This window comes from Ostrea edulis, chromosome 9 (assembly GCF_947568905.1).
Source record: "Ostrea edulis chromosome 9, xbOstEdul1.1, whole genome shotgun sequence".
Classification (NCBI taxonomy): domain Eukaryota; kingdom Metazoa; phylum Mollusca; class Bivalvia; order Ostreida; family Ostreidae; genus Ostrea; species Ostrea edulis.
In genome coordinates this window covers 65,895,118-65,911,953 of record NC_079172.1, presented here as the reverse complement: position 1 = coordinate 65,911,953, position 16,836 = coordinate 65,895,118, and the positions used below count along the sequence as shown (strand labels likewise).

The window sequence follows — 16,836 nt, the reverse complement described above, 5'->3', positions numbered from 1 at the left end:
TTAACATGGTTTGAGCAAATGAATTGAATTGGAATTTTATATAAACAAGTACCTGCTTCATTTAATTACTAAAGACCATGTGTTATGTATTGGTGTAGAAGTAGGAAATTATCGTATTACTCTTTAATAAATTTTGAATATTTAGAAAGAATAACAAGCTTTTATTTTCATTCGAGAGTGACACAGTACTTTCTTTTACCAGAATAAAGTTTAAAAAATGCGAAACTTTTAAATCCGGAAACTGATTAACACTTTCTTAAAATGGAGCTTGGTAGGAATAGAGTAGAATATTCGACAAATGCTCTATTAATTAAAATGAACTATTGGATGAGGAACAAAACGTTTAAATGAATCGCAGTTAGGTGCATTGCATTTGTGTTGTCTGGTAGGTATTCCCTGTAGAACAGCCACACCCGCCGTAAGCCCTATATTTTGATTGAGGTAACGAAAGAAATCCGTACTGAAGGTTAGTATATATAGAACAACTCAACAATTGGTATGAATTACGTCAGAGAGAATTCGAGCTGATGACAGGTAATTTATAACTTATTTCATTATAACAATTTGATATGGATAGATATGTGTTTGAATGCAAGGTTTCAATATTTCCAAATTCAATAAAAAATTATATTGTACTGTAAAGATTTCCATTCTATGTTAAAAAGTGAGTGTTTTATGGTAACAGCATAGTTTTCTAATTGAGAGATGATTGTTGAATGTTGGTGCGTTTGTTGTTTATGTCCCATTGAAAACACGGACATTTAAACCTTTCATACGAAACAGGTGGAGGAAACAAATAATAATCATTCCTATAATTCAATTCAAGAGAGTACAACATTGAGGGCAGGGCAAACACTAAACCCTGGACTCACCGGTGGTGGGATTAGGCGCCTAGGAGGAGTCAGTATCCCCTATTGACCGGTCATACCTGCCGAAAGCTCTAAATCTTGATCAGTATCAATGGTGTCAATTGTAGCACACTTTCGTACGATACTTATGTTGTATATTCTGTAGTATCTGATGATGGGTCACTTCAATTGAGAGGGAAGTTCAACCAGCAATTTCATCTAAGCACTTTTCCAAATCCAATTCCTTGTTTGTGAAGGTAAATGAGTACTGGTATAACGTTCGGAAACATTTTGTTGTGCATAAAACCTATGATACTGCCTTAGTAATGTGATCTTTTATATTGTGCATAATAATGCGTTCTACGTTTAATTTGGTGTTGCTGTTGAATGGTTTATTTGTGATATCACATGCCCAGACAGAGATTCCTGGAGTCTGCTCAAAGTATGTAAACATTTTATTGTATAATACTCCCTTTATGATATTTTATATATTTAAACATTCTGTTTTGGAATTTTCCATTCATTGCTTTATGAAAACTTTTCCTCCGAACAGAAATGGTAAACCTCTACAATGTTGTCGTAATTACAAAAGACGTGATGATTCATGTGAAGGTAATTATCAAAATATTTGATATATCACTGAACTCGTTTTATTATGGTAATGGATGTATTATATAAGTAATGTCTTCTAACAGAATGTTGGCCAGGCACATTTGGCATAGCTTGTAAGGAGAACTGTCCTGACGGGTTCTATGGACGTTTGTGTGCAGAAGTCTGTGATTGTCCTTCGTGTGACAAGGTCTCTGGGTGTAATTTTTCAAATCAGACTGGTAAGAAAAATATTTGTGTGCAATTTTAAGTCTTATTTCTCTGAAATCGCAAACTTTCTAGTCTCTCATTGATAATTTCATATTCCTAACCAATAGCTCTTACAAATCCACTTTTATCTTAAACCACGAAATTGTTTGTTTGGTGCTGATTTATTTCATTTTGATACATCCAGGATCTCCCTTTGTTGATAGTGTGATGTGATTTATATTCAACGAGTTGTGCGTTTTCTATCGCTGAGCCTTGATGAGGGGATAGAAAACACAACGAGTTGGATATAGATCATATTAGACCACAAACCATGGAGGATAATTTTTATCACATGTTAACTCTCCTTCCCCGAATATTCATTTACGTTGCTGTTTTGTCGGGAATTTTGTTTCAAGACATTTTGTAAACAAACTACGTAAAATTGACGTTTGTTTGTGACGTGACAAATGGCGTAGGAAAACATAGTGTAATAATTAAAAATTATGTAATAGGTGATATCCACTGGATAAAGGAGTAAACACGTGATAAATTTTCATGTTGAATCCATCTATTGAAAGATAAAAAGTGAGCGTATGCAACATTATTTCTTCTCCCATCCTTTTATATTGACTACAGAAAAGAAAAATCTAAACATTAATGTTATAGTAGAATGTCATATACGTGTGAAGTGATATCGGGGGAAAATGCAAAGATAACAAACAGTGATCAATCCTATAGGGAATACGATGTTGAAATTTGGGGAAACGCGAACACTAAATCACCAGATATGGGAGAATGTACCTAGGAAGAGTAAGCATCCCCTGACGATTGGTCACACCCACCGTAAGCCCTCTCCATCTTTAACCAGAATTAAAATTGGTCACATAAAGTTTATAAATTAAATATGTGATAGGATCAGTTACATGGCCTTCCCTTTACCTCTGACTAGTGCGTTGACCCTTTAGCTCGATCTTGTGCATTCATCCAGGGTTTGATTCCCAGCAGAGGCATATACCAGTTTCGCTTAAAAATAGAGTTACCGATGTCAGATAATTTTCATCAGAAATTCATTTATCTCTTATTCTTATATTTCCAGATAAGGATAACAATTTTATTTCAGAGAATTCCAATAATGAGAGCGTTATCATTGGTTCATCATTGGCAGGAAGTCTTACTTTCATAATAGTTATCATCATCTACTGCAAAAAGAGGTAAAATGGGAAAATTTCACTTGGCATTGGATGAGAGCTTGGGAAGTCTTCAGAATCATTTGATGATTTGATAACTTTATGGTTTCTATAAAAGAAATTTCTCCCGTGTTTGTGGAAATATAAATGTTTCTAGAATTTTTGAATACATGATATGGCGATTCAAATGTCATGTGAAATGGTTTGTATCGTTTTGACTGTATATCTACGTAGCTCAGTAGATAAGTATCGGGGTACTGGCATGCAGATCCCGAGTTCAAATCCGCCCCAGTAGATAAGTATCGAGGTACTGGCACGCAGATCCCGAGTTCACATCCGCCAAACCGCCGCGGTGGCCGAGAGGTTAGAGCGTTCGTCCCGCATACTGAAGGCCGGGATTCGAATCCCGGCCGCGACAGACCTAAGTCGTTAAAATAGGTGGTGACAGTTCCATCGGCAAACGCTCGGCATCAGGTGTGAATGTCACGGGTCCTCGGAGATGACCTTAAAAACGGATGTACTGTGTCACAGTAGGTGTTGCACGCTAAAGAACTCTAACTCCTCAATGGCTATAAGCGTCAGGAATAGTCCTAAATTTGAAGCCCTTCACCGGTCTTGGTGACGTCTCCATATGAGTGAAAAATTCTCGAGCGAAACGTTCAGCAAGATACAATCAATCAATCAATCAATTAATCAAATCCACCAGCCTCTTTGTTTTTGTTAAAATAATTTTTTGAAACTCGTGGCTTTTTTCTCCAAATTGCTTTTTTTTTTTTACCATTTTGATATATGTACTTATTGCCTATCATCAAATTTTTCAAGACTACGGCATTTCTTGCTGATTTGATAAACGTTTTCAGAGTGTAATGAGGTAACTTGATGTTTCTTCTTCCGTTCCACTTGTCGGTTTATTTCCAATGATTTTAGTAAGAATATACCTTTCTTGTATTACAGCAGAAACAGAACCTTAATGACTCCAGATTCATTGATTCAAAAAGGTTATTCTAACACATATTTCATATCAAAGATGTTTAAAGTAAATGAATATAATTGAAAAAGTTTAAATTTTTCTAGAAATTTGCTAAACTATACACACAGGCGGATTACAAGTCAGTACGATACCATTGAATAGATTTCCTCAACTCAGTCCATCTTCCAGTAACGCAGCTGATAATGGTGATCCAGAATCAACATTTCACGGCGGGAAGTTTGAACCGTTAGAACCTCAAATGTGTTGTCAGCAAAATGATGTTACCGATAATTCCTTAAATTCAAAAGAGACTAGTCATGTTAAGCTGTCGTCTTCAGAAAGTGTGTACAGTCATATGAACATGGAAGTCGATCATTACCACAAAATAGATATGGCATTCGAGAATAGTCGGGAAATTGATGAAGACCTCTACTCTCCACACAGTTCAAACAGTTGTTGCAATAATACAGACTCGGGGTGTTCGTCGAAAAACAACGAGAATGGATCTTTATCATCCGTAAAGCAGTGCAGCGAAACTCTAAACAAAAATTCACAAACAGCAGATATATTTGAAACCCATGACATCCGAGAAACAGGAAATTTTAAAACTGGTATGACGAAGAAAAATGGAATTTCATCAGTAAAGATGAAGATAGAAGGAATGCACTTAAAAGAATTGTCAAGAAAACTGCGTAACTTTAAACAGTACCCTGAAGATATCGAATTCAATGATTTGGTGTAGTTTAAAGTTGCATTCATATGCAAAGAACCCCATACAAACAGAAAAATACTAAAAAACAGATGAACCTCCTCCGGACTAATACTGAGGTGCTGATGAACATCATACAGAAAATACTGAGATATCGAGATATTGACGAACATTCTAGAAAGAAATACTGAGATACCGTCTTTTTTCCTTCCACGGAGATTGCAGACATAAAAAAAATAAGATATTGAAAGATTCCTAGTTAGAATTTTGAATTAGCAATGACAAAATTTCACATTTTAAAATAGTTTGATTTATATTGGATCATTGCATTAAGCGCTGCTTTCGTATGTATGCAGCTAAGGACACCTGGCGGACTGGATTTATGGGTTATGAGTTTGTGAATATACTACAAAGTTTTACATTTCTCTGTATATTTCCTATTTATCTACATCGCAAACATATTGTTTTTCTTTTATTTCACAATAACACTAATAATATTTTATTCCCCGACACGTCACTGCGAATCAAAGATGAAGCAAAGCACAAACTTGCAAAGCAAAATTCCTATTTAATTGCCAGTCCTAAGGTGCCGGGGTGCAATGATGATGTCAAGATAGCGGCTTCCACAGTTCAAAAGGACGGTGTTGTATCAGTTCAGTTTTACTTTTACCGATCGTTTTGGATCAGTGGTCAAATCGTTCGCATCGTGAAGAAAGTCAGTGATTAATCTCTTGTATTCACCAAAGGTGACTTTAGAAGTGAGAGTCATGGGTCTTTTAAATCATACTTTACAAACCGGGGTATCATGTTTCGCTTGGCGTTGACAAAATAAAATCAACCAATGCTAGCTTTCTGGGCACCATGCCTAGGTCTAAATTTGTGATACTTCATTTGCAGCTGATGGCATCCCAATTCTAGGGAAAAAATACAAAGAAACAAACATTTAAAAAGCATATTTCTTTCATTTGTAAACTAACAGGAAACAGATGTGCAGATATATTTTCACATCACGCTTGTGCTATTAGTGTATATTTTTAAATTGCACTGCTTGACATTCTTACGTTTCCTGAAAATTGTTTATCCTTTCCAGTTTTTATTCATAGCACAACAATACAAAAATAAGTCTGGAAATAAAGTTCACAGTTACAGAAATGATGAACTTTGTCATATTATGCTTGTAGGTTAACGTACATAAATTACATAAAGCAGATGATATGATTCTTCAAATCATTCAAACACTCGACATGACATCATGAATTTTGATAAACGCTTCAAATATCCACTCCACTAATTAATTGGAATCTCATAACTTGTGGTTGAACCTCCACCTGTCACGATCTAGCTCATGGTAACTATATACTCTCATAGTATCCAATGAATAACCATCTAACATATTTGGGATGACAAAGAACTGTTGCGTTGGATTACCGAGGTTGCAAGTGAACAGTTATCATTAAAACTTCTTTCCCCACTAGTAAACGGCTGTCGATTAACGTTATTCTAGATGACATTGGTTGTGTAGTAAATAGGGCTATACGGACCGTGGATTTCGGACTGGGTAGCTCAGTGGTTAGAGCACCTAACTAGTAATGCAGGGGTCCCGGGTTGGATTCCCGATCAAGCCAAAAAATTTCTACTCTTTCCTTTATATACTACAGTTGTCTCGCTTATTGGTTTTATGAAATGCGAAGATAACGAACAGTGATCAATCTCATTACTCCTATAAGCAATATAATATAGAGAGTTAGGCTAACACGGACCCCTGGATATATCTAAAGTTCTCGTTTCATTTATGAGTGAACATCTCTATCTTAATGTTATTGTCATTCTTGCCTGTCGATAGCTCTAGACTAAACGTTTCCCTCTTGCTAACGAACAGCTCAGATTAAACTTCTTATCCTGATTACTAGTGAACAGGTCAAGATTAACTTGTAATATCGCTTGCTTGTGAACAACTCTAGATACATGTATATGTAATATGTGTTAGATGCTTTTAAATGAATACTGACTTTTAAATGAGACCTTATCTTTATTTGTAATTATGGGCCAGATGTTTGTTCAAAAAATCAACAAGCAATTGTCACCAGACCTGTGCCATACATTTGTTACTTTTAACGCAAAATTATCATATATTGTTATAGATTTTGATTACAATCGTATTATGGTTGAAACACATGTACTGCATGTACGGAGTCCAGCCAAAATAACTCAAGGAATCGAACAGTTTTAAATAATTTAGTCATAAATTCATAATGGTGTACTCTTCCGTCCCTTTTTCTTGGAGTAAATGTGAGCTTGTATTGCTAGTAAAGAATACCTAACTCAGTAGTGAATAGTGATTATGGACAATATATCTACAATTTAAAGTGAAAGTGAAAACGGTTAAGATCTTGTTTTAATTCTTAATTCCGGTCAACCTGTAACACACTGAACGAACAGAAATAGTCATTATTTTTTAACAGTGCATCAAAAATGACATGCGTTAAAGACTTGTCTTGTCTAAAATTTCAGCCCTACCACAACATTCCTGTACTTTTAGCAGTGGCGTAACCTGAGTTAATTAATGGGTACACCTATTGTAAGGTGAAGTGTCTAATAGAGAAAACATGCCGTAACGACAACGGCTTAGACCCGGAAAGGTGTAACACTAACAAGATATCACTACCAATAGGGAGACTAATGTACCGCAGATACTGCAGACACTTATTTTTCACCTATGTTTGTAGCATTTAATAGGGTTTTTTATGTGTACGCCCGGGCGTTTTGACGTAATCGTAGCTACGCGCCTGCTTTTAGTGACGGTAACGAACACTGATCAATCTTATCAATCCCATTAAGAATACGACATTACAATAAAGGCAAACAGGGAAATCAGACAAGGCTGTCCGATTTCAGCTATTCTATACCCCATTCTTGTCGAAATTCTGTCAAATAAAATTAAAACGAACAACTCAATCCGCGGCTTTACATCTAAAAACCTAGAGAATGAAATTTTAAAAAATCCAACATGCGGACGACATGACAATAGCATTAAGTGATACCGAGTCCCTGAAACAAGCGATTAAAACTCTTAACAGTTTCTGTGAATAAGCAGGTTTAAAAATAAACTTCACCAAATCAGAATACATTTTACTTGGAAACCTTAAAAACCAGTTTGAAACAGTAGAAGGAATTAAAGTAACTTAGAAAGCCGTAAAGTCTTTAGGCATTTATATAGGACAAGACGAAATGAATGTTACAGTAAAAACTGGATGAAAATATATCGCGAAATTGAAATGTTATTTGAATCATGGAAAAGAAGAGCTTTATCTTTATTATAAAACTTGTTTATGTTGCAAGCATCTTAGAATTACCAAATACTAAGTTTATAAAAGACATGAATGCCTGTCATTTAACTTTTTTGGAATAAAACATAGAATTAAAAGGAACACATTGAAAGGAGATATAAAGATGGTGTTATAGGTAAGTTGATCTAGAGTCTAAACTGAAAGCATTTTAAAAAAGCAATGTGGATTCCACGCGTTCTTACAAGTAAACATATCATTAAAAATATATAGAGAGTTTCTGCAAAGTATTGACATTATTTAGTTAGTTAACACTTCTGTGTGAGTATAGGCCAATCCGAAAACATGAGTTATCTTTCCTTGATCCGGGACGTAGTGCGCTTGCGTAACAGTAGTTTAAGACTTTCGGGTAGTATATTCGAGAAGAGTCATTATCAACAGTGCAGAAGGCCGCAAAGATATTGCTGTATAATTTTACAGTAATCACGCCAACAAATATTTTAACATTGATAAAAAAAAATCCCAATGCATAGGTTTACTTCATGCACGTGAAAATAACCAACTTTGCATGTAAAGATAATAGAAAATCAATGTTGTAAGTAGATGAGGACTCCCCCCCCCCCTGATAGAATGTTCTATCGTTAAAGTGAAGGGCCTGTCCCGAGACGCTGTTAGATTATTCTAACTACCCCCCCCCCCTATTTTCCAAGATTGTACGTGTTTTATGACTGAAATTATAATACATGTATATAATATATTGCATACATTTCCTCAAAATCTTTACCTGTGTTTTAATACAGTCAGATTTATAATAGAATATCAGAAGTTACTTGTTCAATATCAATGTAGTACATTCATCAATAAATATGTCGGACTGACACCTCTGGATTTTGAAAATGTCCATCTCTTCGATTGGCGAGTAAAATTTATCCCAACCTGTACTTGTAAGTGAGAGGCCACTGAGAGATTTCTAGCTGTCTGTCCACAAACTTTATACAGTTTCAAATACAAGTATAACCATAAAGAAATTCGTCGTCACAAACCATCTTTAAAATGACTTTTTCACATGCAATGTTTTGAAAATAAAATAACTTATAATTGAAAGCCCTGAATTTATAGTCGGCTAGAGTGTGTACCTGTAAATTCAGCCATTTTGGGTAAATTATTTGGAGTTTTACTCAAATTATTATGTAAATTTGTGGCGAAAAGGGGGATCTAAATCTGTCATTGCAATTTCTGTTATGACACGATACGTGCCTATACATAATCAAGTACATTTCAAGGGGGCTAAAACGAGTAAAAGAGGGAAGATACAGAGACGTCAAAAGCATTCTATTGGGGGTTAAACTTACCTTTCCCCAGAGAGTACATCTCAGAATGTGGCAGCCCCCCCCCCCCTCCGGATCACACAGATCTATGAAAAATAATCTATATCAATCGAGCAATATTGATCAAAATTAATTTTAAAAAAATAATTTAATTAACTATTTTTCTGCATTTACAACATATCATTTGATATTAACAATTCCAGGTTATGCAGCAGTGTACAAATGATTTGCACACAGAATGAACACGTCCAGGTACTTTGGAGAAAATTACCCAAACATTGTAGTCTGGTTTATTTTTGGAAGAGTCGATTGGTAGTTGAGGAATAATTTTAGCCCTGATAAAACAATGAGAGCGTTGATTTCCTAATTTAATTGATTTTTTACTATTTTAAAAGTGGGGGGGGGGGTTATGCAAGATCTTTGCACGTGTCGATCCTTGTGAGATACCATCATCTCTTGAGAATCAGAAGTTCTGTTCTGATTTCATACAAAATAATTATGCCAGTCGTAAGTAAGCAAATGAATGTCTGCGTGATTTCCAATTTAATTTTTAACCCAACCCAACCCCCCAACCCCCAATCACACCCGATTCGATCAAGAAATTCGTTTTTGTTTCCATTAACATTTTCTTACTATCTCGTACAAATGATTTCAACTGTTTTCAATTTTGAACAGCACCCATACTAATATAACTCTTATAATGTATGCGAAGTATGAGTGTGTTACTACCCAGAAGTTGTCATATTCACACTAAATGTAAGAATATAAAGAGAGATAACTCACGTTTCGGAAAGGCCTATAAGATGATACAACATATCTTTAAAAAGTTTGAATTCATGTATGAATTTTCTAATATTCCCTATATCAAAGCACAAAATAAAACCAAAACTTTGTTTTTAAAGCAAAAAGCGAAAACGTTTTACTCAACTTTGATAAAACATAAATTTCAAAAGCCCACATTTTTGGATAGACATGGTCCAGTAGTATATAAGAGCCTGCAGTAGGGAAATCAATCAGTGTGATGGGAACAGCTCCAGAAGGGAAATCAATCAGTCTGATGGGAACAGCTCCATAAGGGAAATCAATCAATCTGATGGGAACAGCTCCAGAAGGTAAATCAATCAGTCTGATGGGAACAGCTCCAGAAGGGAACTCAATCAGTCTGATGGGAACAGCTCCAGAAGCGCGTAGAGGAGAGAGTAGGTAGGCAAAAAATAAAAATAAGTAATAGGCTAGGGTAAAAAAAAAGAGCATTAGTGGAAATAGCTTAAGGAATTGCAGTGGGGTACTGGGTGCAATTATCCTGAATAAGGGTTAGGCACCCTGTACTATCACTAAGAAATAGGAATTTAGCTCAGAAACGCGGTGCAAGTAGCCCAGCCAGCGAACTGCCCTCTGTATATGATTAGAAACCCGAGATAAGTAACTCGGTACCAATCAACGCTCGGAGAGAGAAATAGAAACATTTATGTTAATGATCAATCAATCGCTCAAGTAGAGTAAAAGGAAAATTATAAATATATGACCCCATCTCTTGTCAAGAACCCGGTAACGCGTTACACTATTTATATAAAGAATTGTTACTCACTATACCATCACAATATTCTTCCGGTTGGCTGCACATGTATGTACGACTGCCTTATTTTCCTTAATAATTCATGCAGCATTACATAAACTATTAGGTCCTCCGTGGCCGAGTGGTTAGAGCATTGTGCTCAAAATCACACAACCTCTCACCTCTGTCGGCGCGGTTTCGAATGAGAAAGTGAGAAAGTTTCCCAGGTTACTTTTGGAAGGTCGGTGGTCTCTTCCCAGGTAAATTGTAACTGGGTTCTCTCTTCCATCAATAAAAACAGGGCGCCACCATATAACTGAAAAATTATTGAGTGTGGCAGAAAACATAAAAAACAAACACAAACATAAATTATAAAATATTTTATATAGTTTTGGATAATACATGTGCCTAATCCAGGAGGACCCTATCACCCCTGGTGAGAACTATAAAACGATGGGTTCTGAGGAGACCCTGATTATAGCATGATAAATGTAATTTGAAAAAAATATTTTTACTTTCAAAAAATAGAAAAAAAGGCAAACATGGACTCCTGGACATACCAGAGGTGGGATCTGGTGTCTGGGAGGAGTAATCATCCCCTGTTCACTGGTCATACCCACCGTGGAAGTATATGTGATGAAAAGGTATAAAGGTTATGGATTATACCAAACTTTTGTGTGATAATTCCTAGCTATACATCGAGGTATTTGATGAGGAAATTTATACAAAATGAATATTCATCAAACATTGTACATGTCACTTCAAATGATACACAATAAATATTAATGAACATTTTACGTGTCACTTTAAATTAAAAAAAGAGGCTGAACCAGTCTGAATCACATTTCCTGTTTGTGAAAGTAAATAAATAATAAATCAACATTCGGAAATATTTCATTTTTCAGGAGAGCTTATGATACTTGCTTTGGTAATGTAATTTTTATGTTGTGTATAATAATGCGTTGTACGTACAATTTGGTGTGGCTGTTGAATGGTTTACTTGTGATATCAGATGCTCAGACACAGATTCCTGGAGACTGCTCACAGTATGTTAACATTCTATTATATGTTACTACCTTTATGGTTGTATACATTCTGTTTTTGAAGATATTCATTGCTTTATAAAAATGTTCCTCCAAACAGTAAAGGCGACCCTCTACAATGTTGTCGAAATTACAAAAGACGTGTTGACGCATGTGAAGGTAATTATCAAAATATTATCTGAGAATTCTGAACTGTTTGGACTGTTTCCAATCATGGTAGTATATACATAATGTAAGTAATATCTTCTGACAGAATGTTGGCCAGGCACCTTTGGCATAGATTGTAAGGAGGACTGTCCTGATGGGTTCTATGGACGTTTATATGCAGAAGTCTGTGATTGTTCTTCGTGTGACAAGGTCTCTGGGTGTCAGCCGAATTCAACTCAGATTGGTAAGAAAAACAGTTCTGAGTATTTTTCAGTACCATTACTCTCGATTCGCACACGTTTGAAATTCACATTGAAAATTTCATAATTCTAACCAATAAGCTTTACAAATCCACTTTTATCTTAAACCAAGGTTAGATAATGCCCCTAGAAAGAATCTTCATCCCATGTTGATTGGGCAAACCCGCTTTGAGCCCTCTACATCTTTGACAGATTTTAATTGATCACATAAAACTACCAAGATTTAATATAGATACGTGTACCTATGTCAATCAGATTTAAAACTCATGGATTTCAGATGCTAAGGATATCAATCGGATTACAGAAACAACAAAACAAGAAAATTCCTATAATAGGGCTGTGATTATTGCTTCATTACTGACAGGAAGTCTGACTTTCATAATAATAGTTATCGTCATCTACCGCAAACAGAGGTAAAATATAAATACTTCATGAGGCATTGGATGAGAACTTCTGAATCATTTGATAAAATACGTTAATTTTGTGGTTTCTGAAAAGAAGTTTATTTTTTGTTTGCGGAAATATCAATGATTTCTATACTTTTTGATAGCATATAAAATATCATGAAGACTATCTTGTGATGCTAATCATGTTTTCCGAAGAATCCACAAGTATTTCTATATTGTTTAAAACGCCATTCATTAAATTCTTTTAAAGATGCTTCCTTTTTCTTTTGACTTGTCGGTTTTTCCTATCATTAAGATTAACAATAGTCTTTTCTTATATTACAGCAGAAACAGAATCTTAATAAGTCCAGACTCATCAATTAATGAAGGTGATACTAACTTTTATTCCGTATCAAAGATTTTTAAAGAAGATATATACGATAGAATGAAGTTTCTGTTTTTCTAGAAAATTCATTAAACTATACATTCAGGCGGTGTACCAGACAGAACGACACCATTTGATGAATTTCCTCAACTCAGTCCATCCTCCAGTAATGCAACTGACGGTGGTGGTCCAGCATCAACATTTCACGGCGGGAATTTTGAACTGTCAGACCCTCAGATGTGTTGGCAGGAAAACGATTTTGCTGATAATTTAATGAATTCAAAAGATAATAGCCATGCTAAATTGTCGACTCTAGACAGTGACTACAGTCATCTCAACATGGATATGGGCGATTACAACAGATTAAGTCTGACAATCAAAAACAGTCAGGAAACTGATGAGGACTATTACTCTGCACAGACTTCTAACAGTTGTTGGAATAATACAGAATGGGGGTGTTCATCGAGAAACAATGAGAATGGATGTTTATTAACAGAAAAGGAGTGCAGCAGCGCTCTAAACAAATATTCACAAAGAGAAGATATGTTCGAAACCCCAAGTATTCCAGAACAGGGAAATTTTAAAATCAGTATGACGAAGAAAGATGGAATTTCATCAGTAAAGGGGAAGATAAATCCAATGTACTTGGAAGAATTGTCAAGAAAACTAAATGGCTTTAAACCGAAAGCTCAAGATATTGAATTCAATTATTCAGTTTAGTGTAAAGTTGCATTCACGCGTGAAGAACCTTATACAAAAAGAAAAATACTGAGATTCAAATTAGATGGTCGTTATAACGATATAATTGATCAATACAACCTATCGTTGAGTCAAGTGCTGACTGACATGCTTCATACCGATTGTAAGGCCGTTCTTGGCACACTGATTTTGACTACGGATAAATCCGTTTACGGGTTCAGGATATGGGGTGTGACCGATCGAAAGGGGATGCTTACTCCTCCTAGGCAACTGATCCCACCTATGGTGTGTCCAGGAGTCCGTGTTTGCCCAATCTCTATTTTGTATTGCTTATATGACTTATGATATTAATCACTGTCCGTTATCTTCACATTTCATTCAGGAGAACCTCAAACATAGAAATACCGGATTACAGAAAAACCTCATACAGAGAAACACTGACATAAGTCTTGTTTCCTTTCGAAGAGGTTGATGGCATCAATAGATAAATATTAAAGATTCACTTTGTTTTACAAACTTTATAACATAGAATTTTGAATTAGCACTAACAGGATTGTGCTTTTTAAAATCATATAATCTATATAGGGTTTTCCCATAAAACATTGTTTTAGTATGTATACAGCATACCACATCTAAATCAGTGGATTTCTGGGTTATGACTTCGAGGATATATTAAATATTTAGATATTCCTCTGTATATTTCCCAATAATCTACACCACGAACCTTTTATTCCACAACAAAACCAAGTGTCTTTAGAAGTGGGAGTCGTGGTTCTTTCTGATGAGACCTTGCAAACTGAGGTCCCGTGTTCTGGTAGGCGTTGACACAATGAAACCACCTAATCGTAGCGCCCCGAGCACCACGCATAGGTCTCAAATTAAAGCACTTCATTTGCAGCTGGTGCCACATCCATACGAGTGGAAAACTTCAAAGGGAGGTAAGAACCAATTCAAAACATGCGAGCTTTTTTAATAATTGTACAAATAACATGAAAGAAGTTTGCAGATATATTTTCACAACACGTTTGTCTTAATCAATATATGTTTTTAATTTTCATACTTCATATTCTGACGTTCCATTAATAAAATAGTTTATCATTTACATTGCTTATCTAGAGCATAACAGGAAACAAATGTGTTCGTTAATAATTTGTACAGTCACGAAAATTGGACTTTGTGATATTACACATTTTAGATCAAATTACATAAAATACATATGATAAATGACACTCATTATGACATCTCATAAACACTACAAATATCTACTCAGTCATTGACATTTCCGAAAGTGTATTTGAACCGCCATCTGTTGTACGTTTTAGCTGGTAGTAACTAGAGATTCACATTGTACCCAATGATGATCCCCTGGGAATGCCGGTTAGAATAGGTCCTCGATACCTCTTGCGTGTCGTAAGAGGCGACAAAATGGGACGGTCCTTCGGATGAGACGGCAGTAACCGAAACGCCATGTCACAGGAGGTATGGCTCGATACCGATCCCTTCCTGCTCAAAGTCTTTAAGCGCCGAGCATAGGGCTAAATTTTGCAGTCCTTCACCCGCAATGGTCTGTATATTAATAAAAGAATCTCGAGTGGGACATTAAACAATATACAACCAACCAATCAATGAATATCCATCCAACATATTTAGGATGACAAAGAATCGTTCCGTTAGAATACCGAGCTTGCAAGTAAACAGTTATCATTCAAATTTGTTTCCCTTATTAGTAAACAGCTCTAGATTAAACTTTTTGTCTCGCTCACTAGTGAATGATTCTACTGTTTAAAGTAGTCGTCTTATTTACCACTGGAAACTTCAGTATTAAAGTTGTTGTTTCGCTTGCTCTAGATTAAACTTGTGGTTTTGCTTGCTAGTGAACAGTTTTAAAGTTAACTTTAGATTGTTTTACTACGGATTACTCCGTTCACTTGATCAAGATATGAAAGGTAAATATGATCAAACACAGACCACTGGATATACCAGATGTATACTACTCATGGTGAGTGTCACCAGTTGACCGGGAATCTGTACTCCTCCTACGCACCTTTGGTGTGTTCAGGTGGCCATATTTCCTCTTAATTATTGCACTCCTTATAGGAGTTATGAGATTGATTACTGTTCGCTCTCTCCGCCTTTTCATCAAACTTTCATTATGGTATATTTTCCTACGTTTTGGAACATCGTTAATAATGATCAAAGATTCTCTCTCTCTCTCTCTCTCTCTCTCTCTCTCTCTCTCTCTCTCTCTCTCTCTCTCTCTCTCTCTCTCTCTGTTCGTGTGTGTTGTAAACATTTGAAGATTTTCAATTTCGAAATTTTGTCTTTTATACATGTAACACTTGTTGCGTATTGGGGCACTTTCGAATTTTTCCACACATTTGAGATTCTGCTCCAAGCGTTTGGTGGAGGAGCAATCACTATCTATGTTTTTGTCTCATGTTTGATGCGGTCATAACATGAGCGGGGACCAAATTCATGACCCCCACGTTAAGAAGCGAGTGTCCTAACACTGAGTGACATCCACCGCTAAGGATGGAATTTAACTCATTTCAATATCGACATGTTATAATATACTTGAATTTTTATTACATGGATAGTTATCGTGTTTTTTTTACACTTGCACGTCAACTCAGAAAAAAATCAAGGACCTGCATTCATACCTTTGTCATTCATGTGCGTGCGTACGTCTGATTTCTTGTGAACATTACGAGAAGTTAGTAATTATTACCAAAATCAAACAGATTCCTTACAACATCACATCCATATATATTTTCAAAAATATTAACCCAGGCCTGTCCATCATTGAGAAATATCTTAGTCCTAGATGTAAGGAGAAGATAACGAACAATGATCACTCTCGTAATTCCTATAAGCAAATAAGCATCCCCTTTCGACCGATCGCTATATCTTGATCAGGTAAACGGAATTATCCGTTGTCAAAATCAGTGTGCCAAGAATGCCCTAACAATCGGTATGAAACACATCAGACAGCATTGACTCAATGGTAGATTGTATTGACGAACTACATCGTTATTACGACCATAGAATTTGCGAAATACTGACTTTAAACAAGGTTGTGAAACTCCAGCACCATCAACTTGTTTGTCAGTAGCGTGCCTCAATTTAAAAACCGATCATACTCAGAACAAGCTATTGCGTTTGGAATCAGTTGAGAGATATAAACACCATTAGCAGCTGATAATGGAATATTGCTACATAAATATGGGAAGTTGACGA

The 16,836-nt window shown here is 35.7% G+C and overlaps 2 protein-coding genes across 2 annotated transcripts; both read left to right on the top strand.

The window, feature by feature from the left end:
- Positions 1 to 758: 758 nt before the first annotated feature.
- Positions 759 to 3,032, top strand: LOC130046606 (protein draper-like). Its single transcript, XM_056150357.1, has 4 exons — positions 759 to 1,290; positions 1,402 to 1,460; positions 1,544 to 1,678; positions 2,767 to 3,032. The coding sequence occupies exons 1-4, from the start codon at positions 1,202 to 1,204 to the stop codon at positions 2,859 to 2,861; spliced, it is 378 nt and encodes a 125-aa protein (XP_056006332.1). The 5' UTR covers positions 759 to 1,201; the 3' UTR covers positions 2,862 to 3,032.
- A 7,185-nt stretch (positions 3,033 to 10,217) lies between these two features.
- LOC130050591 (uncharacterized) lies at positions 10,218 to 14,099 on the top strand. The gene is made up of 7 exons (XM_056150828.1): positions 10,218 to 10,327; positions 11,585 to 11,725; positions 11,823 to 11,881; positions 11,976 to 12,113; positions 12,407 to 12,542; positions 12,861 to 12,904; positions 13,007 to 14,099. The coding sequence occupies exons 1-7, from the start codon at positions 10,218 to 10,220 to the stop codon at positions 13,618 to 13,620; spliced, it is 1,242 nt and encodes a 413-aa protein (XP_056006803.1). The 3' UTR covers positions 13,621 to 14,099.
- Positions 14,100 to 16,836: the final 2,737 nt, after the last annotated feature.

Bases quoted from the DNA above. Each gene is read 5' to 3' on its own strand.
- LOC130046606 (XM_056150357.1), top strand. From the start codon at position 1,202: ATGCGTTCTACGTTTAATTTGGTGTTGCTGTTGAATGGTTTATTTGTG. The intron at 1,461-1,543 runs GTAATTATCAAA...GTCTTCTAACAG, and splicing joins ACGTGATGATTCATGTGAAG to AATGTTGGCCAGGCACATTT. The intron at 1,679-2,766 runs GTAAGAAAAATA...ATTTTATTTCAG, and splicing joins TAATTTTTCAAATCAGACTG to AGAATTCCAATAATGAGAGC.
- LOC130050591 (XM_056150828.1), top strand. From the start codon at position 10,218: ATGGGAACAGCTCCAGAAGGTAAATCAATCAGTCTGATGGGAACAGCT. The intron at 10,328-11,584 runs GTAGGCAAAAAA...TTCATTTTTCAG, and splicing joins GCGCGTAGAGGAGAGAGTAG to GAGAGCTTATGATACTTGCT. The intron at 12,114-12,406 runs GTAAGAAAAACA...CATGGATTTCAG, and splicing joins GCCGAATTCAACTCAGATTG to ATGCTAAGGATATCAATCGG.